The 22,462-nt window shown below is 60.7% G+C and overlaps 1 protein-coding gene across 2 annotated transcripts; it reads right to left on the bottom strand.

Moving 5' to 3' along the window:
• Positions 1-5,145: 5,145 nt before the first annotated feature.
• CLN6 (CLN6 transmembrane ER protein) lies at positions 5,146-21,966 on the bottom strand. Of its 2 annotated transcripts, none has more exons than XM_017347926.4 (7): positions 21,755-21,960; positions 14,034-14,148; positions 10,242-10,340; positions 9,077-9,265; positions 8,887-8,942; positions 7,872-7,994; positions 5,146-5,565 (listed from the first exon to the last, which is right to left on the bottom strand). In XM_017347926.4, the coding sequence occupies exons 1-7, from the start codon at positions 21,838-21,840 to the stop codon at positions 5,295-5,297; spliced, it is 939 nt and encodes a 312-aa protein (XP_017203415.4). In that variant the 5' UTR covers positions 21,841-21,960; the 3' UTR covers positions 5,146-5,294. The 2 variants fall into 2 exon arrangements, with proteins under 2 accessions (XP_017203415.4, XP_089166747.1); XM_089310621.1 differs by lacking the exon at positions 5,146-5,565 and adding an exon at positions 5,714-6,077 and having other exon boundaries at positions 21,755-21,966.
• Positions 21,967-22,462: the final 496 nt, after the last annotated feature.

The following is a 22,462-nucleotide window of genomic DNA, read 5'->3' on the forward strand; positions in this document are numbered from 1 at the left end:
CTTGAGGAACTGGGCCTTGGGGTCCTTGCCTCTGAGGCAAGCCCAGGGACAGAGGCGGGTGCTCGCCTGGGATGGAGCTGACCTGGGCTGTGGGGTCTCCCCACTGCCCGCGCGGGTTTTTTTACAGCCCTGTGTTACTGACGGTGCTGGCAGAAGGAATGGGGCTTGGCTCAGAAGCTCCGGCCTCCCCAGCCCGGGGACACCTCTGCAGAAGGAAGCCAGGCTCACTGTGTCAGGCTGGGGTGCTAGGCCTGCTGATTTGCCCGGTGCCCTGGGAGTCAGTCACAACTCCATGCCTCGGTTTCCCCACCAGGCCCCCTTACAGGGCTGCTGGGAGAATCAATTGGCCAGTGCACAGGCGGCTCCCAGCCGGTGCTGTGGTCTCGCGGGTTGGGGTGGGTGCCTGGACTGGGTCTGCAGCCCTACTACGGGCTACCTGGCGGAGTGAGGCCCCTTGGGAGACCTCCCTGGTCAGGAAGGCTCATCCAAGATTTCCTTCTCCTCCCTGCCCCGCGCCTTCCGGCAGAAGCTGCTGACTCCGGATTCTCCAGCAGTTTGGGCTGTGCCCCTCCCCCCCAACAGGGGAAACCGGCAGGGTGGGGCAGCGCCCTTGAGTTTCTGTTCTCGGCTGTGGAGCAGGCACGCCCCTGCACTGCCAGCAACTACATTGCCAGGGTCACGTGTGGCCACACAGCGGAGTGCCCTGCACAGGGGCACCCCCACCTAGGGGCCAAAGGCGGGCTGGCGGGGGGCTGCCTGTGCCGGAAGGAAGAGGGCGCTCTGGCCCATGTGTACAAAGGCATGGGCCCGGGGGCCCGGGTGCATCCTCTCCTTCCCTCCTGTCCTGCCCACCTCCATAGGAACAGTTTTCATGCCCTAGATCGTGTCTCCTCTCTCGTCTTCACAGCTGCTTCCGAGAGAGAGAGAGAGAGAGAGAGAGAGAGAGAGAGAGAGAAAGGGAGAAACTCCTGCAGGCGCACTGGCTGCAGAGCAGAAATCATGCTGGCCCAGTAGGGCCGGGAGACCGCGCGGGGGGGGGGGGGGGGCTTGGAAGGGGAGGGGCTCTGGGAGGTGTGGAAGGGTCACAGTGCTGGCTCCGAAGACCCCCGTCTTGGGGAAGCGGCTCGCGGGAGAGGAAGCATGTGCTTGGGTCAGGTCAGAGTGCGTGTGGTTTGACATGTGCACCTCAAAGGCAGCCTGACACCCGCGCGCCTCCTTCCTCCTCTCTGCAGATGTCTCCAAGGAGGGCCTCACAGATGGCCGAGGCCACATGAGGTTCACCGGTGAGCTGGGCCAGGCAGCGCATGTGGCTTCATCTCGGCGAAAAACCCGCGAGTTTTCATTCATTGACCTTATTCCTGAACCCTGGCCACTCCGCTGCGGGAGCTGGCACACCTGGTACCTCTGCGACTTTCTCTGGGTCCAGGCCCTCCTGCCCCAACTCCCTGGACTCCTCCAGGGAGGGGTTCCAAGCAGGGGAAGCTCCTCTATCCTCCAACCCCACTGGCCAAGTCTCAACAGAGCCCCAGAAAGGTTTCGGTGGCCACAGCGCCGCCTCCTGCCCCAGCCTTGTTGCGCCCCACCTGGGCACCTGTCTCCACCTTGGACCTGAGCCGGCCTGGCCCTCAGGGCGAGCTCTGTTCTGTGCACAATCAGGGGCTGGTGGGGTGCCCTGGGCAGCACCAGAGGAGTCCAAGTCCATGGCAGGTTAGGGGTGTGCTCCTGGGTGAGGGGCGGGAGTGGCCCCCAGAGGCCATGTGGGCTTTGCTCCCCCTGGTCCTGTGTGCCCCGGAACAGGGGACGCACGGCCACCTGGCACCTGTGGGGATGACCTCACCTGGAAACAGGCCCCTTCCAGGTACAACTGAGATAAGCAGAGGCCATGGGGGGTAGGAGACACACAGAGATGCACCTGTCAGGGGGTCCCATGGGGCAGGGACTGCAGTGCCACCTCCAGGAGCCAGGAGCCACCAGGCACGGCCTTCGGACCACGTGGAGGTGGCGAAGGGTCGGCCCTAGAACCTGTGGAAGGAGCACGGCCCTGCTGCCCCTCGCAGACCCGAGAGGCCACACTGCTGCCGGTTTAAGCCACCATGTGTGGTCCCCTGTCCCAGCCATCTGGCACACAGACACAGGCCTGCACTGGCTGGTGTGGCGAGGTGGGCACGGGGTCACTCACAGACCCCGCCACCTGCAGCCAGGGAGATGTCTGGGTGGAGCCAAGACGCCATGCTCCTCACTGGTTCCCCGGTGGGGCCAGGCAGATGCGGGGCTGCGGGGAGCTTGGCGGCTCCCAGACGTGAGTGCATCAGAGTCCCCTGCAGACCCAGAGCCCGAAGCTCTGCCCGGGGCTGTGGCGTCCCCAAGGCTCTGGCTGCCCGCCGGCCAGGGGGAAGTACTTCCAGGGCAACACTTCCCAAAGTGCCCAGAGACCCCAAGGATGAGCCATGTTCTCCAGGCTCCAGCGATTGGCAGGGGCCTCTTCTTCTTTCTAGGCATGCATGGTCATCCAAGTTTTCACTGCACTTTTGTTCTTTACTGCCTTTTTTTTTTTTTTTTAAAGATAGAGTTAGTGAAAGAGAGAGAGACAGAGAGAAAGGTCTTCCTTCCTTTGGTTCACCCCCCAAATGGCTGCTACGGCCGACGCGCTGCACCGATCCGAAGCCAGGAGCCAGGTGCTTCCTCCTGGTCTCCCACGCGGGTGCAGGGCCCAAGGACCTGGGCCATCCTCCACTGCACTCCCGGGCCACAGCAGAAAGCTGGCCTGGAAGAGGGGCAACCAGGACAGAATCCAGCACCCCAACCGGGACTAGAACCCATGGTGCCGGCGCCACAGGCAGAGGATTAGCCTAGTGAGCCATGGCGCCGGCTTTACTGCTTTTTAAATAAACTTATTTATTTATTTATGTGAGAGGTAGAGTTACAGAGAGAGGGAGAGACAGAGAGAAAGAGAGAGAGGATTCTTCCACCCGTGGGTCCACTCCCCAGTTGGTCGCAGCAACTGGAGCTGTGTCTGTTAGGAAACTGGTGCAGTTGTAGCCAGGTGGCCACATGGCCCAGCTACAGGAGCCAGGCTCCACCCCCATCCTAATGGGATTCGCTGCTCCGGTTTCCCTGCCCGCCGTCAGCGAAGTTTTAAGGGCTTGTTCCTGCACACGTGCTCTCTCGGCTCTCAGTTCTTCTCTCTTAGCTCCCCTTTCCTGCTCTCTGCTCTCTTCTCTTCTTGCTAGCGCCTCTCCTCTCTGTTTCTCTTGTACATTCTCTTTCTCTTTTTCCTTCACTGCCCCTTCACTCCGGTCTGTAGGGTGTTCCCCAATAAACCCTTTCCCTTACTCCGGTGTCCGGTGTGCTTTGCGACGGCTAACATTAATATATAACAGTGTCGATCCGAAGCCAGGAGCCAGGAGCTTGCTCCTGGTCTCCCATAGGGGTGCAGGGGCCCAAGGACCTGGGCCATCTTCTACTGCTTTCCCAGGACACAACAGAGAGCTAGATCGGAAGTGGAGGAGCCAGGACTCCAATCAGCGTCCACATCGGATGCCGGCGCCGCAGGTGGGGGTTTAGCCCACTGTGCCACCGCGCCGGCCCCTTTCACTGCTTCCTAACCCAGGGTGCCCCGGCTGCACAAGCTTCAGGGCCACACAGCCAGGCCACGCGGCTTCCACTGTGTCCTGAAGGCTTCTGTGCAGAACAGGCCAGACCGGGGCTGGGGGGCTGTGTCCTGGGGGCCGGGAAGGAAGCAGAGGCAGAGGCTAGTAGGGGTGGGGGCGTGGATGCACGGTGGGAGGCGGCCCGGCTAACCTCAGCCCGCCCACGTCGCTGCTGCGTTAGTGAGGATGCCTAGACCCTTGAAGGTGAAGAGCTGAGGTCGCGCCCAAGGTGGTACAACCTTCGAGAAAGCAGCCTCCGGCCTTCCCCCAGAGGGCAGCACAGGCCACGCCCACAGCCCTCTCTGAAAGGGGCTGGGATGGGGCTTCTTGTGCCCCACTCCCCAAAGGCCACTAAGGGGCACCCAGGCAGTGGCACTGGCCACCAGCCCTGGGAAGCTCCTAGGGGGACCCTTGGGCTCCGGCCTGAGCTCCGGAACAGCTAGGTTCTCCCCTACTCCGGGGACCCCACCCCTCCCTGTGCCTCCCCAGCTCATACCCAAAGCCACGAACAGCAACCAGCCAGGCCTTATTCCTGTGTGCCAACACCCACCCAACGAGGGCCACCAGCACGCAGGGCCTGCCCCAGCAGCCGGGGGCTCCTAAGGGGGCTGTGGAGGGCCGACACGGAAGGAGAATGAGGCTGAGGGCTCCCTGGGGACACAGGAGAGGGGGGAGCCCCCCACCCCACCCAGAGAGCGTGGGCACCCTTGAGCCAGCCAGCTTTGGCTGGAGAATGACCCGGCCCCACCGGCTCCCAGGGGGCTCCTAACTCCTGGGAGCAGGGCCAGGTGGAAGGGGGAGACTGGGTGCCCTGGACCCCCGCAGGGCGAGGGTCTGGTGCCCAAGGGATTGGCTGGGGGGGGGGGTGCTGGCCACACACAAGTTCAGGCCGGGCAGGTGGTGGAGAAAGCAGGCTCCGGCTTCCTGGAGTCCGGCTGGGGAGGGGGGGGCTCATGCCACATGGGAGCTGGAGGAGCACCCGCCCCTGCCAGGCTGGGGCACCTTAGGGACGGGAGAGAAGCACGAGGTCGTCCCATGGCTTCCCTAGGGGCGTCAGTGCCCCCAGCCCCCCAGGACCCGGGGCCCATCTGGGACACGAGGTCCAGGGAGGGAAGTGCTTTGCTCACCACACATACACACACACACACAGCTGCCCATGTCCTGTGTAACCGGAGTACAGGGCCAGCGAGGGCCCTAGGGGAGCCAGGTGGCGGCCGGGTGACCCCCAAGTCCCCTCCTGTCATCTGCCCCAGCCAGGCCGTCCCTGCAGGTGGAGGAGCCCAGCTCTGAGAAGCGGCAGCGTGACCAGGGGCCTGGAGCTTGGCCTGGACACGCTTCCCCACACTGGATTCCATCTGGAAAGATCCAAACCCAGGAGAGCACCTGACACACTCTTGCACACACGTGCGCCTTTCCATGCACACAGTGCACACCCCGCCATGCTCTTCAAACACTGGTTTTGCACACACACAGCACACAAGGAGGTCTCAACAAGTTCGTGGAAAATGTGTATTATGAAAAAAATATGCAGGGATTTCAAAAATGTTCTGCATCGAAATAAACCGATCTCGCGATTCCACTCTGCACAGGGCTTTGCGAACCCCCCACGGCCCCGTGCACCTGCGCGGGGGCGCGGGGCGGGGCTCAGCGCTGACTGCTGACGTGCAGGGTGTAGAAGGCCCAGGGCTCCGGGACGTAGATGACGCCCGGGTACTTCTTCCGGAGCACAGGGTCGTCCCACAGCCAGGCGACCCACAGCGCCACCAGCGCCAGGGTGAGGGCGAACGAGTAGACGAGGAAGAGGCCGTTGCTGTCCAGGAAGAGGCGCTTGCGCTTCTGGTGCAGCACGAGCGCCAGCATGGCGAAGAAGGTGAAGAGGAAGAGGATGAAGATCTGGCCCTCGGTGACCAGGTACCTGGGGAGGCGGGGGCGGGGCGAGGTGGGCACCATGGCAACCGCGGCCCGCCCCCGCGGCCCCGCCCCGGCAGCGCCTCTCAGCCGGCCTCCCTGACGGCTGGTGCAGCTGTAGCACCGGGGGGGGGGGGGGGGGGGGCACAGCGCATGCCCACTCCTCGCTGACGTGCTGGTCTGAGTCCCGGCGGCGCCGCCTGCGATTCGGCCTCCTGCTAAGGAGCCTGGGAGGCGGCAGCTGAGGGCTCAAGCGCTTGGGTCCCTGCCACCCACGGGGGAGACCTGGATTGAGTTTTGGGCTCCTGGCCTCAGCCTGGCCCAGTCCTGGCTGCTGTATTTAGGGAGTGAACCAGTAGATGGGAGATTGTCTCTGTGTTTCAAGTAAATGAAAAATAAACATTAGGGACCGGTGCTGTGGTGTGCTGGGTGAAGCTGTCACCTGCAGTGCCGGCATCCCATGTGGGTGCTGGTTCTAGTCCTGGCTGCTCCACTTCCGATCCAGCTCCCTGCTATGGCCTGGGAAAGCAGTGGAAGATGGCCCAAGTCCTTGGGCCCCTGCACCCAGGTGGGAGACCCAGAAGAAGCTCCTGGCTCCAGATTGGCCCAGCTCCGGCCATTATGGCCATTTGGGGAGTGAACCAGAGGATGGGAAGGCTCTCTCTCTCTCTGCCTTTCCTTCTCTGTGTGTAATTCTGACTTTCAAATAAATAAATAATTCTTTAAAAAAGGTAAACACTAAAAGAAACCAGAACACCTAAAAGTGTGGATCGCTGGGTTCTGCTTCCCCGTGACACAGGCGGAGGAGGGACAAACACTCGCAGCGGTGGTTAGGGCCGCGTGGGACACCCACATCTCATGGGGGGGGGTGTGCCTGGGTTGGAGCCCCAGCTCCTCGCTAACACACACCCTCGGTGGCAGCTCAGGAAGTGGGATTTTGCCACTCACAGACTTGGACTGAGTTCTAAGTCCTAGCTTCAGTCTGGCCAAGCTCGGCTGTTGTGGGCATCTGGGGTGTGAACCAGCGGATAGGAGCTTTCTCCGTCTCTATCTCTTTAATAAAAATTAAAAACAAACAAAGAAGAAAAACAAAAAGAGAAAGCAGCTGCCACCTTTAGAGAGCACTGCTGTGTGGTTTGCCACACTCTCCACCCCTCCCTATTGCTAACTGCCGCATTCCTGATACCCACTCGGTTCCTGCTGGCTGTTGAGTCTGGAAGCGCAGCTGCCGCTGGTGGAAGCTGTCCTCACTGTCTCCCTGAAGGCTGCAAGGCAGCCTCAGACCTGGGTCCTCCAGCGACACTCCCCTGCCTCCAGGACCTGCAGCCTGCAGTGCACAGGCTGCATGGCCTCAGGGAAGTCAGGCGGGTCCTGGAGACTATTTTCTCTACACGTGTGGCCCGACCTCTCAGGTCACGGCCAGGAGCAGTGCGCACCTCCGACTCCGCCAAGTGCGGCTCAGTGCGGGCCGCTGCCCCCGCACCAGCACAATGTGGAAAAGACGCAGCAGGAAGCACCCCAGGCCCAGGTGTGCCCTCCAGAAGCCTCCTGCTCCTTTCAGTCATCCTCAGGGAGAGCAGAGCTGAGCCCAGGGGGACCCTACCAGACGGTGGGGGGAGGCCCTGGGGGTGGGAAAGGCCCTGGGGGTGGGGGGAAGGCCCTGGGGGTGAGGGGGAGGTCCTGGGGTGAGGGGGTGGCCCTGGGGGTGGGGGGAAGGCCCTGGGGTGAGGGGGAGGTCCTGGGGTGGGGGGAGGCCCTGGGGGTGGGGGGAGGCCCTGGAAGTGGAGGGAGGCCCTGGGGGTAGGGGCAGCCCCGGGCAGCGGGAGCCCTGTCCAGTGGCTGGGCATTTCTGGCCAGAGATGGCCCAGTCCACCAAGCCCTCCCTGACGCTCACAGCCCCGCGGCAGGGTGGGGAGCCCTGTAGGGGCAGAAGTGAGAGGAGGGGGTCAGGCTGAGGCCAGGATCCCGGCTGGCGGGAAGAGGAGCTGGAGAGAGGAGAGGGCCCCGAAGGCCACGGCTCCCCCAGTCCGCCCCGTCCTCACTGTCTCCAGAGCGGGAGGCTGGCAGGTGTCACCACGTCCGTTTCACAGAAGAGGCAACCGAGGCCGGCGGGCGTGCTGGGACTCGGTGTTGGAGGTGGACCCTTTCAGTTCCGGGATGGAGACCCTGCCGTCCCTGCCCTTCCTCCCCACTTCCTGCCGGCCCGGGACCCAGGAGGGGGCAGAGAGCGCCAGGCTCCTCTGGGCCGTGCACGGGGCAGGCAGCCTGGGGTCCCTGCACCCCCGCCCCCGCGCAGCGCCCAGCCCCACTCACCAGTAGTAGAGGCCGCTGGGCCCCAGCAGGAGCAGCGCGGGCCCGGGCAGGGCGCTGTGGGCTCGGCAGGCCGTGAAGCAGCCGCTGAAGTACATGAAGAGGATGAGGAAGAAGGGGACGTACCTGCAACACACGGCGCCTCAGCCACGGCCCAGGAGGGCGCCCCCGGGGTGTCCTGGTCCCCAGGGTGGCCAGGCCCGGACCAGCCATGCGGGCTGGGGTCAGGAACACAGACAGGAACGGGACGCGAGGGCCCTGCCTCAGCCACGGCCCAGGAGGGCGCCCCCGGGGTGTCCTGGTCCCCAGGGTGGCCAGGCCCGGACCAGCCATGCGGGCTGGGGTCAGGAACACAGACGGGAACGGGACGCGAGGGCCCTGGGCTCCCTGGCTGCACGCGCAGGTGCAGGGGACGCAGGTGCGTGGGGAGAGGATGCTCACCCCCCCTACCCCCACCCCCACTCCCACCCAGGGGGCTGGCCTGGGAGACACCAGCACGCGGGGCCTCCCAGGGGCTCTGCGAAGCCTCCCACCCACGTTGGGCCACAGCCTGGGACCCCTCCCCTCTCCTCCCCCACTGCTCTGCGCCCGGGAGGACCGGCTCTCCGTGCCTGGGGCAGGTGAAGATGGCAGGCTGCGGTGCCGGCCCCTTCCCGGCTCCCCCCAGCCCAGACCCCACCTCTGCCGGGTCCGAGCCCTCTCCCGGGGGTGCGGGAGACAGACCTCTGTCGACCCGAGGAGGGGAGCCCGAGCAGAGCTCCCCTAAGTGACCGAAGACGCCCTGCCCAGTGGGCTGGGGGTGTGGATCAGGGCGGCGCCCTTCCCCCAGCCCCGGGGACTACCCGGGCGGGACCGCAGCCGCGTGCTGCCCCCTCGTGGCCGCTGCGGGCACTGCGGCTGGCAAGGGGGAGGAGCTCGAGGCCGGCGGGGAGGCCGGCGCAGGACAGGACCGCAGCGGCGGAGCTCGCAGGGCCCGGGACGCCATCTCCCCCACCTGCACGCGGGGCCCGCCACTCACCACATGCAGTGGCCCAGGTACTCGTCGTAGTAGTAGAGCAGCTCGAAGGAGTCGATCTGCGGGGGCGCAGCAGGGTTAGGGGCCACTCCGCCACCCCTGCCGCCCGCCGTCCGGCCGAGGGAGCCCCGGGAGCAGCGGCCGCGGCCAGGGTGCGGGGCAGGTGCCTCCCGGGAGGCGCGCGGGGCCTCACCAGCGTCTCCGGCTTGAGGTTCTTGATGACCGGGTTCTCGCGGACCGACAGGTGGTGCTGGTAGCCGCTGAAGAGCAGGCGGTGGTTGACCGAGTCGCCCACCAGGTGGATGCTGGCGCCCATGATGAAGGTGATGATGCTGACGTAGACGACGGAGCGCGGCAGGGTGCGGGGCGACCGCTCGATGAGCTGGGGGCGGGGTGGGGGCGGCATGAGCCTCGACCCCAGACGCCGGCGTCCTGCCTCCCCCACCAGCCCGAACGCTCGGAGAGGCGTGGGCCCCCTCTCACTTCCCAGGGGCTGCAGGCGGCGGCCGGGCCTTCAGTGCAGGGAGCCAGGCTCTAGGAGCCCTGCCCCGGCCCCAGCCGTGCCCCGGGGTGGCTGGGCCAGCCTGCCCGAGGCAGCACGCAGGTGCTACTGAGCGAAGTGACGCGAAGTTGGCGGGGGGGGGGGGGGGGGGAATCCAGGGGCCAGCAGGCGGTGAGGGCGGTGAGGGCGGCGTTAGAAGCCCCTGACTGCACAATGCAGAGCCGGGGCCCCTGCTGTTGCTGCCATGATGCCCCAATCACCGCCTCTCTAGCCACCTGTCCCCACCCACCTTCCCAGTGGGTCCCTGAGCTCTCCCTGGACACCTCAACCACTCCCTTTTTTTTTTTTTTTTTTTTTTTTGACAGGCAGAGTGGACAGTGAGAGAGAGAGAGAGAAAGGTCTTCCTTTTGCCGTTGGTTCACCCTCCAATGGCCGCCGCTGCAGCCGGCGCACCGCGCTGATCCTGGCAGGAGCCAGGAGCCAGGTGCTTTTCCTGGTCTCCCATGGGGTGCAGGGCCCAAGCACCTGGGCCATCCTCCACTGCACTCCCTGGCCATAGCAGAGAGCTGGCCTGGAAGAGGGGCGACCGGGACAGAATCCGGCGCCCCCACCGGGTCTAGAACCCGGTGTGCCGGCGCCGCAAGGTGGAGGATTAGCCTATTGAGCCACGGCGCCGGCTCAACCACTCCCTTCTGCCTCACACCTCCCGTGGCTTCCCAAGCAGGCCTGTCTACCGGCCCCAGGCCCTTGGCCCATCCCGCGCTCACCCCAGCAGCAGGCGAGCCTGGCACCTGCCCCCTGCTGGAAGGAGGAGGAGACCCCGGGGGCGGGAGGGCGCAGGGGCGGGCCGGCCTACCTTCAGCAAGAGGAAGGGTGTGATGACGTTGTAGGCCATGTGGAAGTAGTCTCCGACGCTGGGCTTGTTGAGGGGGAACCATTCCAGAGGGAACACCAGCTGTGGAGGGGCGGGGGGAGGCGATGACACAGGCCTGGACCCGTGAGGCCCTGGGCGGCCAGTGTCCCCCTCCCCAACTCTGCTGGGGGCCACACAGGCGTGCGTCATTCCCGCCACGGTCTCTAGGGCGCTGCGGTAGCCCCGGGGCGCAGGGGCTTTCAGACGGGGAAACTGAGTCCCGGAGCCGACCGCACTGTGCACCTCCCCCTGGATAGCAGACTCAGCCGTGTCCAGACTCCACTGGGTGGTCCTGGGCCTCGGTCTCCCCACCTGCAGCACAAGGGCGGCCCAGGGGCTCTGGGCTCAGGATACCTGCGGGCCCAGGGTGGAGGAGGCTCTGAGGCATGGCCACTTCCGAGTCAGGGCCCAAGCGGACAGCAGGGAAGGCCGCGTGCTCTACACGTGAATCACGTGTGTGTCTCCTCTGACTCAGAACCGCCCCACAGACAACACTGAACCATAACGACGAAACCCTCAGGATGGGGGGATCTCAGCCCCGCCCCTGGCACACATGCAAACAGCAATGTCTTTTCATTTTATTTATCTACGTATTTATTGGAAGGGCATAGTGTGTGTGTGTGCATGTGTGAGAGAGAGAGAGAGAGAGAGAGAGAGATTCTGCAAGCCCTGGTTCACTCCCCAAATGCCTGCAATAGCCAGGGTTGGGCCAGGTCAAACCAGGAGCCAGGAACTCCATCTGGGCCTCCCATGTGGACAGCAGGAGCCCAAAGGCTTGGGCCATCATCTGCTGTCCCCTGGGTGTGTCAGTAGGAAGCTGGTTTGGAAGCAGAGCAAGGACTCAGCTGCAGGTGCTCTGATATGGGATGTGGGCTGTGCCACCACACCCACCTTATGAATTCCTTTTCTTTTTTAGATTTATTTTTTTTTATTTGAAAGGCAGGCCAAAGCCAGGGACCTGGGACACCACCCAGGTCTCCAACGTGGATAGCAGGGCCCAAGTATTTGGGTCATTTTCTGCTGTTTTCCCAGGTACATTAGCAGGGAGCTGGATCGGAAGTGGAGCAGCCAGGACTTGAACTGGTGTCCATATGGGATGCTGCCACTGCAGGCAGTGGCTCAACCCACTGTGCCACAATGCTAGTCCCTGTCAATGAATGCCAGCCCTATCTTTACCTGTATTAAAACATATGTTTGCTGAGATCCTCTTTGTGACAGCAAAGTCCCAGAGGTCGCTGACTCCTCAACTTAACAGGACCAGGTAAATAACTTAATGGTTCATTTTTACCGTGGAAGGTTAAGCAGCCATGAACAGAAATGATACCTTCGTGTACTGACATGGAAAGACATCCATAACACAAGTGCAGGTGGTGTATAATATAAAAAAAAAAAATCTCACTTAGGTCAAGAAAATATCTGCTGGTATGAACAGAGAGAGGAGTGAAAGGATGTGCCCCAGACTGTCCAGGGTGAATGCAGAGAACTGTTCTTCGTGTTGGAACCACCACGTGCTACTTTTAATGTGTAGTTTGTTTCTACAGTGAGTTGGTTTTTTTTTTTTTTTTTTTTTTTGACAGGCAGAGTGGACAGTGAGAGAGAGAGAGAGAGAAAGGTCTTCCTTTGCCTTTGGTTCACCCTCCAATGGCCGCCGCGGTCGGCGCGCTGCGGCTGGCGCACCGCGCTGATCTGATGGCAGGAGCCAGGAGCCAGGTACTTTTCCTGGTCTCCCATGGGGTGCAGGGCCCAAGCACCTGGGCCATCCTCCACTGCACTCCCTGGCCACAGCAGAGAGCTGGCCTGGAAGAGGGGCAACCGGGACAGAATTGGTGCCCCGACCGGGACTAGAACCCGGTGTGCCGGCACCGCAAGGCGGAGGAATAGCCTAGTGAGCCGTGGCGCAGGCCCTTTTTTTTTTTTTTTTTTTTTTTTTTTGACAGGCAGAGTGGACAGTGTGAGAGAGAGACAGAGAGAAAGGTCTTCCTTTGCCGTTGGTTCACCCTCCAATGGCTGCTGCGGCTGGTGCGCTGTAGCCAGCGCACCGTGCTAATCCAATGGCAGGAGCCAGGTACTTATCCTGGTCTCCCATGGGGTGCAGGGCCCAAGCACTTGGGCCATCCTCCACTGCACTCCCTGGCCACAGCAGAGAGCTGGCCTGGAAGAGGGGCAACCAGGACAGAATCCGGTGCCCCGACCGGGACTAGAACCCGGTGTGCCGGCGCCGCAAGGCGGAGGATTAGCCTAGTGAGCCCCGGCGCCGGCCTCTACAGTGAGCTTTGTAAATGTATACTCTGACAAAAAGTCCCAGTTACATCACAGTCACAGCAGGTCTGCAGAAAGGGCAGCCAGCACCTGCCCTAACTCCCGGACACTGGTGTCCAGGAAGCTGGGCTGGAGCCCCTTCAAGTTGGATCGCAAAACTCATTTCCCCATCCCTACTGCTGGACACTGAAGTCACTCCCGAGGTTTGTTCTGATGTGCGTAGGTGACAGAGCTGACTCTCCCAGAGGAGGTGGCAGGCTCTGGGGATTCAGATGGAGGCTCCTCCACTTGAGCCCATTTCTGTCTCTGTCTTCAAGATTCCTCAGCTATAAAATTGGAATTGGTAACACTGCGGGTATGAGAATTAAATAAACTTGAACACAGGAAGAGCTTAGAAGAGAAGCAGCACTCAATGCTAACTGCTAGTGTTACCTTTCATCATTGTTGTTAATTCAACAACAACGTTTTGAGGACTTAACTGCGTGAGGCACTATTGTAGGTACTAGCTATTACCTTGCCAGACTTTGCGATGTTGTGTTATCACTGGCATGTACGAGGCACCAGCTTCAGCACCAGACATGTGATTTTTACCCTGGACGCACACATAGAAAGCCAGCTGACATCTGGTGCTATCCCACGCAGTTTTAAAAATCAATTTATCACAAGTGAGGGGCTTCGGAGCTCTCAGTATCAATCCCTTTGTGTGTGGAGACCCCGCACTGTCCCCTGACATATGAAGGCCGGGGGTGGCGGGGCGGAAGGGATGGTTTCACCAAATGGCGCTAAAATGAAATCTCCCCTACAGGAAAATAACAGCAGCCCCATGCAATGGGGATGCCCTGTTGTTTAGTCCATTGTCTGGGTAGGTGACTTGGCTAAACCTGTTCACCTGCTTCAAGTCAGAGGCTGTGGGACAGGGGTGCGGGGGTGCAGGGGTAGGGTGGCTGTTGTGTGCATCCCATACTGGAGTGCCAGTTCCAGGCATGTGGCCTCGGCTTCCTCTCCCGCTTCCTGCTAATGCGCCCTTGGCTCAAGGGGTGCCTTGAGCGATGGTTCAGGAGCTGGGCCCCTGGGCCCCTGTACCCCTGTGGGAGGCCCGGATGGCGTCCTGGGTTCCTGTCTGCAGCCTGGCTCAGTCATGGCTGTTACGGGCATTCGGGGAGTGATCTAGTGAAAGGCACTGCTCTGCCTTTCAAGGAGATGAAAATAGAGATTTGCAAAAACATTGACCATTGTTTTTTTACAAAAGGTGGAAGCTACTTGGGGGGAGGCACAGCCTGACTGTCCGGCCTCGCCCTCCCCAGTGTGCTGCCACTGCCAGGCGGGCCACAGTGATGGAATGGAAGGTGTGGACGTCTTGAAGGCCATCTCTCCGTGTTGAGGGACAGGGAGTGACCTGTGCAGGCCATGCGGCTCAGCCCGGGTGCCCTGGGTCTCCTGGATGCCGGGCAAGGCTGCCCACAGCTGCCCACTCACCATGGCAATGGGCCGGCCGAAGTCCAGCACCCAGTTCTGCAGTGTGAAGTAGACCCAGAGGTCGAGGTGGAAGGGAGCCGTGGGCTCGACGTCATCAGCCTGCGCCGACGCGTGTCTGGGAAGGAAGGGGACAATGCATCAGCTCCTCCCCCGCCTGCTGCCGCGGCGGCCAGAACCTTCCAGAGACTGCTAGAGCCTTTGGGGGACGAGCTCGGAGCGCTCGGGGGCTGAGGCAGGAGGGGACCCGCGACTGCGCCCCGGGAATCTGCAGTCGGCGTCCTGGGGAGGGGGTGGGGCCACTCCAGCTGCCCTGTGACCCGGAAGGACTCTGCCACGCAGCCGCCATAACTGCCAGGCAGGCAGCTGTGTTCTGGGCGCGTTGCTGGCTGCTCGTGTATCGCCTCACGTCATCCTCTCCATCTCACAGGACTCCCGAGGGGCTGGAATGTCACCCCCACTGTGCACGTGGGAAAACCAAGGCCCCACAGGCTAAGTAACTCGCCTAGGGTCACAGCGCTGGCCATGGCGGGCATGTGGGGAGTGAACCAGTGGATGGAGGGTCTTTCCTGTCTCTCTGCCTTTCAAATAAATGAAAAGAAAGAAGTTCCTGGAAAAATGGGAGTGGGTGTTGGGCCTCGCAGTTAATTAAGATGCCGTGTGCTACATCAGAGCTCCTGGGTTTGCTTGTTGGTTCAAGCTCTCTGCTCCAGCTTCCTCCTAATGCAGACCCTGGGCGGCAGCAGCGGTGGTACCGCCACCCGCGCGGGAGGACGATTTGAGTCCTCGGCGCCTGGCTTTGGCCCTGGCCCAGCCCCAGCGCTCAGGACATCAGGAAGTGAATGACAGGGTGGGGACGCTCTTTTTCTTTCTCAGATAAAAAAATAAAAGGTCATGAAAAATGACTATTATGAAAAGGGTATGGATTCCAGAATTTTTTGCACCAAAATAAACTCATCTTTCCATTTTCCACGGACTTTTTGAAACACCCTTGGATCTTTGTCGGCAAAGCAGTCAGCCACCTGCTGGTCACAGATACACTGAAGTTCAAGGGCAGATGCCACCTCCTCCAGGGAGGCTTCCCTGATGAAAATCTGCCAGCCCTACTCCAAGGAGTGCTTTGCTCATTCAGTCTGGCCATGACGTCATGGGGCCATGCGGGCCCTCAATAAGGTGACCCTAAGGTTCTCCCCCCATTCCGTCTCCCCATCAGTGTCCAGAACCTCTTCATAATGTCCCCTCTACTACGTGCACCCCTCCAGTGACGAGCAGCCTACTGTTTCCTCAGGGGAGTGTGCTGCCCACCACTTTTAAAAAGAGGCTTTTAAAATTTATTTGGAAGGCAGGGTGACAGATAAAGAAATGCAGGGAGCCCACCCATCCACTGGTTCACTCCCCAAATGGCTGCAACAGCCAGGAGCCAGGAACTCTATTTGGGTCTCCCATGTGGGTGCAGGGACTCAAGCACTTGGGCCATATTCTGCTATCTTCCAGGTGCGTTAGCAGGGAGCTGGATCAGAAGCGGAGCAGCTGGGACTTGAACTGGTGCTCCAACACAGAATGTCGGCTTTGCAGGGCAGCAGCTTAACCTGCAGTGCCACCACAATGGCCCTACAGCAACCCCTTATACCCAGAAGAGGCAAGCACATGGATCATGTACCCCTCCGCACTTTGAGCTGGGCCCTTGGTTCACACTCAGTGTGAACTTACCTAAAACCAGCACAGTTACCAGTTACTCCTGTTTTAGTGGCAAACAGCAGCTCCCGGGCACCTTGAACTTCCCTCTGATACCCAGCAACCTTTTCAGTGAATTCCAGGGGTGACGCTCCCTGGGCTGATGGGGCACCGGGACTGGGAGGCCAGCTCTTGGGCGACCTCATCATCTGGCTGCAGGTACATGTGGAACAGGCTTTCCCTGGGTCAACCAGGTCTTCCTGTCCCCAGCACTTATTGCACACCAACTGCATGCCAGGCCAGGAGCTCTACCCACATCAGCTCATCCTCAGTTCCTCCAGCTGGCAGGGGCTCTCATCTCCTGCTTTGCAGACGGGCAGCAGGGGCTGAGAGGGGTTAAGTGCTTGGCCAAGGTCAGCCACGCAGTCCGGAGCTTCAGCGACTGCTCCTTTGGTCAGCCTATTTGCTCCCTCCTGCTGCTTTTGCGAACACACGATGTTTGTGTGATGTAGGCTAGGCCAGAGGGACTTGGTGCAAAGACTCCTTGTTCTCTGTGGCTGCTGCTCCCAGGACCTGTGGCCAAGGTTCTCCCCAGCGATGGCTGGGGTGGGGGGACAGACAGCCCCATTTGTGCTGGCCCGTTCTCTCTGCCGAGGGAGCTGCCACCCATACTGGCTGTCCTCTGCAACCAGGGTGGGAAACGGACTAGCACGAATTCCAGACCTGGGCCTCTATGCACGCAAGACCCCTGCTCTTCTGCTTTTGATGATTATAATAAGCCGCATGGAGAACGAGGAGATCAGAGTGGGATTCACATGGCCTGGAGCAGCAGGCAGGCCCGCAGGAAGGAAGGCAGCCTGGGCGCGGGTGTTTGAGCAGAGGGAAGCGGGCAGACAAGCAGCAGGTGCGCAGCATCAGAGGCCAGGAGGTGGCAGCCGGAGCGGCTCTTTGGAGTTGAGAAAAGAAGACAGGCTTCCCGGCGGTGGAGGGAGGGATGGGGGCGGGGTCCAGCGGGGTCTCCAGGTGGGGCAGAAGTTCAGGGAGGACCTGGGAGCACTGGTGATGACCAGCATGGAGACCCAGCCTGCCCGCTCCTCTTCAGGAAGCAGACAGTGGAAGCCTCCAGGCCAGACGCGCTTGGATGGAGCAGGAGGCTAAGAGTCTGAAACCTCCACGCTGGGCTGAGAGTGGGAGGCTTGGTACAGGAAATAAAGGGACTCTGGATTCCTGCGGGCAGCACTTAGCCGTGCGTCTCTGCAAGGTATGGGACTACTGTGATTGGAACGTGGTTTGACACCCGAACTCACACAGACACCGAAACCCCAAAGTTCCTAAGCCAGCGGTACAGAGGGCGGAAACTCCATCCAGTCATGGTGTGTGGGAGGTCCTGGGGTCATGCCCTCCAATGGTAATTCTTTTCTTTACTCATTTTCATTTTATTTTTGAAAGTCAGAGAGACAGAGAGAAAGAGATCTTCCACTTACCGGCTCACTCCTCAAGTGCCTCCAACAACGAGGGATGCACCAGGCCCAAACCAGGAGCCTGAAACTCAACCTGCGTCTCCAACGTGGGTGGCAAGGACCCATGTCCTTGGGTCATCATCCGCAGCTTCCCAGGGTGCTTGTTAGCAGGAGGGGCATTGGAAGTGGAACCAAACCCAAATAATCAGATAAGGGATGCAGGCTTCCCAAGCACTGTCTATGTAGCGGCACCAAATGCTCACGCCAGATGGCAAGTCTTGTGAGAGAAGACTGGTTATAAAGGCTGTGTGGGGCCTAGCCTCTCCCTCTCCCTCTCTCTCTGCTTCTTGGCTTGTCCCTGATCCTTCCCCCACAGCTGTCCTGCCAATGCCATCTGCCACCTGCACGAGACACCAAACCAGTGGAGCCACCTGATCTTGGACTTGAACCTGTCTTTCCCTCCTAAGTAGCTCGCTTCAGGTAGTCCATTATAGCGGTGAAACGCTCACACAGGTGGAACCCAGCCCGGGCTAGGGGCTCAGTTCCTACATCCTCTTCTACCTCGAGAAGGACCTGGGTCAGTGGGAATCCCTAGCATCAGTCCAATCTCACTTAGTACGGTAGGAAAGCAACGGAAACAAGCAAAACCCAGATGGCAAGGGCAGCCAGCCAGCTTAGGAATCAGGACAGAGCAGCATCTGCCCAGCTCTCTTCTCCTGGGACTCTGACCGTGGGAGGGAGGTCACACAGACAAAGGCCCTGTCCTTGGAATGATCAGGCTCAAGTCTGCCCCAAGTTCCTGACTCCACACACGGATCCCCAGCTCAGGACAGCAGCCCTCGCTCCCAGTCTCCCCTCAACTGCTGTGGAGAACCATGGGAAAAGTGCAGAGACAGGTAACCTGAAGCTAGGCTGTGGGCTTTGCTCCCTTCCACAACTTTGCAAGTCTCCCACATGGGAAACTCGACACCCCGACAGCTGGGGAGCGCACACCGTCCAGTAGTCCAGGCAATCAGCCGCACCTGGAGGGCTGCCCAGGAGAAAAAGGGCAGTAATTCGTCCTGGAGATGTTGAGCAGGGACCCGTTAGAGGGGACTGCAGAGGGGAGGACGGTGGCTCAGCACACTGAGTGATGAAATACCAGACACGACTGCAAGTTTGAACAAAACGAGCAAATAACAAGAGGTAGGGGGAAAATAAAGGCCATGACAAATCCCAGGAAAACCAAAAGCCTTATTAGAAAGCAAATGTAACTGTTAATCATTACTTGGTTCTGAAGGGAATAACATTTACATGACTTAAATAATGTAACATTGTACATTGATTTTCGGGGTTTAGAATCAATCTTCAAACAAAATGTAGAAGATAATTATGGCTGAAATGCAAGTAGATGCTGCCAACCTTGACAACATGAAAGCAAAACTAGAGGTGACAAGTGGGGGGAAAAGGGCAGGGTTACGGTGGGGGGCTAACAGTCTCTTTTTAAAAGGAGTCAAGCTTACCTATGGCTGAGCCAAGCAAGGAGTAACTGCCAAGGCCACATGATAGGGGAGGTAATAAGCGAGTCAATTCATAACAGGAAGGCAGGAAGGCAGGAGGTAATATTTAAAATCGATAAACCAAGAAATAGCAATTGAGCGTAGCTTTTAAAAGTGTGGACTTTGGAGACCAGCCGGGTTTGTGTTCCAGCTCACTCACTAAGCAGATCCTGAGATAGACTTAACTTCTTGGGACTCAATGTTGTCATCTGTAAAATGGGAGTTAACCTCAAGAATTGTGGTTAGGGAGGCTGGCACTGTGGTGCAGTGGGTACAGCTGCTGCCTGCAGTGTCGGCATCCCAGATGGGCTCCAATTCAAGTCCTGGCTGCTCCACTTCCAACCCAGCTCCCTGCTAATGGACCTGGAAGGGCAGCAGAACATGGCCCAAGTGCTTCGGGCCCCTGAACCCACGTGGGAGACCCAGAAGAAGATCATAGGTTCAGGTCGGTCCAGCTCTGGCTGTTGCGGCCATTAGGGGAGTGAAACAGCAGGTGGAAGATCTCTCTCTCTCTCTCTCTCTCTCTGTCTCCCCACCTCCAACTCTGCCTTTCAAATAAATAAATAAATCTTAAAAAAAAAAAAAAGAATGGTAGTTGAATTAATTAATGCAAAAACTTAGAGCCTTGTCAACAAAGTATTACACAATACTTGCTATATTATAAAGGTATTACTTAGAAATCTGAGTTAACTCTGATAGAAAAGCAGCTCACGTGGTTGTCTCTGGTGCCAGGGAGGGGTGGAAGGGCACGACTGCTTTTAAAACTCTGACTTCTGTGTTGTCAATGCACAAAATCTGTCAGCAGAGCAGGCAGTACCTGGAAGCGGCTACCTGGTGAGGTCGTGCGCGTCTTGTTACAAGAGGTATCTAAGAGAAGCACAGCACAGGACGTGCAAGCACACCCGGAACTGGACAGGATGATTCCGCCTACAGCCGTGAGCAGCACTGATACAGCCAGAGACCCCACGAATGGGGGAGAAGACCCCTGGGAGAGAGATGCTACCTCTCACCATCCCCAGGGCCAGGCTGGCCAGTGGAAAGCTCATCACTGCTCAGCAGCCAACGTGGAGGAGCAGGGATGGACAGCACTGACCAGAGCCCTGGCCTTGGGGCCTGGCTCTTGACAGGGAATGACACGATGTCTCTGGGCCTCAGTCTTTCAATCTGTGCATTGGGAGTGACACTCGGCAGCCACTGCAAAAACCAAGCGACAGGCTAGACCTGGGTGGCCCCAGCAGAGAGTGGAGATCCTCTCTGGTACCCACAGGCTGTTCTCTGGGCGGCCACAGCTCAGGGCAGCCAGAGACCCCCAACTTGACAGGGGCTCAGTAGAGACACCCCAGGGGCAGAGAAGAGTGGGCAGGCGGGCTGGGAGGAGAGGCCCCAGGGGACCCATTCCGCAGTGACAGCCCAGGCTGGAGGCTCCTTAGCTCACCCAAGCCTATGTCCTCATCCATAAAACCATACTTAGCTCAGAGACCAAAGCGAGGCTTAGACCAGAGAGTGAGTCGGGAGGCACACAGTTGGGTCATGGGTCCCTTAAAGACGGGGGGTGCATGGGGGGGGTTGCTCCTGGGCAAAGATCACACAGACTAAGGGCAGCACCACTAGGCCCTGTCATCTAGCGGAGATGCCCACCTACCCACGTCACGCGGCACAGGACTGTGTTTGGTAAATCATTTCGAAGCAAAAACGGAAATCCAGGGCCGGCGCCGTGGCTCAATAGGCTAATCCTCCACCTTGCGGCGCCGGCACACCGGGTTCTAGTCCCGGTTGGGGCGCCGGATTCTGTCCCGGTTGCCCCTCTTCCAGGCCAGCTCTCTGCTGTGGCCAGGGAGTGCAGTGGAGGATGGCCCAGGTGCTTGGGCCCTGCACCCCATGGGAGACCAGGAAAAGCACCTGGCTCCTGGCTCCTGCCATCAGATCAGTGCGGTGCGCCGGCTGCAGCGGCGGCCATTGGAGGGTGAACCAACGGCAAAGGAAGACCTTTCTCTCTCTGTCTCTCTCTCTCACTGTCCACTCTGCCTGTCAAAAAAAAAAAAAAAAAAAAACAAAAAAAACGGAAATCCAGCCTACGGTGCCCCAAAGGACTATCTCAGACTCCTGTCCTCACCCACATCAAACCACAGGCTTCCTAAGACCCACCCTGAGCGCAATGTACCAGCGCTCACAAACCTTCCACGGCTCCCTGGTGCCCAAGGGATGAAGGCAGCATCCCTGGCGAGCCACCCAGATCAGGAGCCAGGGCGAGGCACCAACGCCCACCAGCCCCAACTCAGGCGCAGGGTCTCACCCTGCCCCAAGAGCCAGCACCTCCTCAGAACCCGGCAGCCCCGGCTCTCACCCGGGAGTGGGGAGCCTTTTTTTTTTTCTCTATTTGGATGTTTACAGCATCATTTGCAGGACATAGAAAATAATTAACTTAAAAATAGCTGGCTATCATAGATTCATTGACTTCGGAGTCCTGTCTGGGCCTTTTACTGCGAAAGGCTTTTCCCCACACTCTTGCCCTGCCCTTCCCGGGAGCCGCCCGGGTTTCTTCTCACTCCTACTTGGGCTCCTGCCCCTCCAAGCTTCATCCTGCGCGCCTCTTGGTGCCTGGACATCGGAGCGCGGGGCTGAACGCGCGCTGAACGAAATTCGTGCCGCTGGTCGCTCAGGCCGCCCTCCCGCTCTGCCTCAGCGGCCGGGAGAAGCCAGGCGCCCTCCCCGCTGCCACACTGGCCCGCCCTGGGCTCCCCCGGGCCAGGAGTGCACCCCGATTAACTCAGCCTCCAGGTCCCACGCGGCCCAGAACCTGCAGGTGCGCTGGGAGCCGAGGCAGCGCCCTCGCTTCCCCGTACCCGGAACTCCCTGCGCTCCCCAGCCCTGCGGGGCCCGAGGTCACCCAGGAAGAGAGAGGAACACCGAGGCTGGGCGCGGGCGAGCGGGCGCGGGAGCAGCCGCACCGGTGCAGCCCGGCCCGCCCCAGGCTCCGCTTCGTCGGGCCGGCCGCCCGCGCCCCGCCAGTCCCCGAGCAGGGACTCGGCTCCCGCTGCCGGCGCGCGCCCACCTGGCCTGCAGGAAGGAGGCGCCCGGCTGCGCCCCGGGGCCGCCCGCCGTTCCCGGGTGCTGCCGCCTCCGCGCCGCGGCCTCCATGGCTGCCCCGCCGGCCGGCTCCGGCCCGCCTTCCGAAGTAAGACGCCGGCGCCGCTGGCCCGGCAGCGGCGATTACGAACGCGGAGCGCGGGGGCGGGCCGGAGCGGGCGAGCGCGGGGCCGGGGAGGAGCGTGCAGGGCCGCAGGGCCAGGGCGGGGCCGAAGGGGCGGGAAGGGGCGTGGCGAGGAGCCCTTGGGCCCTGTGAGGAGCGTGCAGGGCCGCAGGGCCGGGGCGGGGCCTGAGGGGGCGGGGCCTGAGGGGCGGGCGGGGCTTGAGGGGCGGGCGGGGAGAGGGGCGTGGCGAGCTCTGCCCTGCGACCGCGCGGTGAGCGCGGCGTGCACTTGGCGAGCAAGCCAGTGGGGCTGGGATTCTTGGGGCGGCCCTGGGGTGTGGACGCGGGAAGCCTAGCTACTTAGATTGGCTGAGGTCTTGAGGGAGCTGGGCTGGGGCGCGGTGGGGACCTGGGGACAGATGCGGCTGAGTTAGGCGCTAGCCTGGGTGGGATTTTCTGGTGTCTTGTACGGGCAGCCCCGGGGCTGGGGTGGTGGTGGGGGCGTGGGGAGGCTCTGCGCAGCGCCCCTTTTGCGGGTGAGAGATGTTTCCTCTTAAAATGTCAGGGCGC

Source organism: Oryctolagus cuniculus, chromosome 12 (genome assembly GCF_051225735.1).
Source record: "Oryctolagus cuniculus isolate XC-2025 breed Fujian yellow rabbit chromosome 12, ASM5122573v1, whole genome shotgun sequence".
Lineage (NCBI taxonomy): Eukaryota > Metazoa > Chordata > Mammalia > Lagomorpha > Leporidae > Oryctolagus > Oryctolagus cuniculus.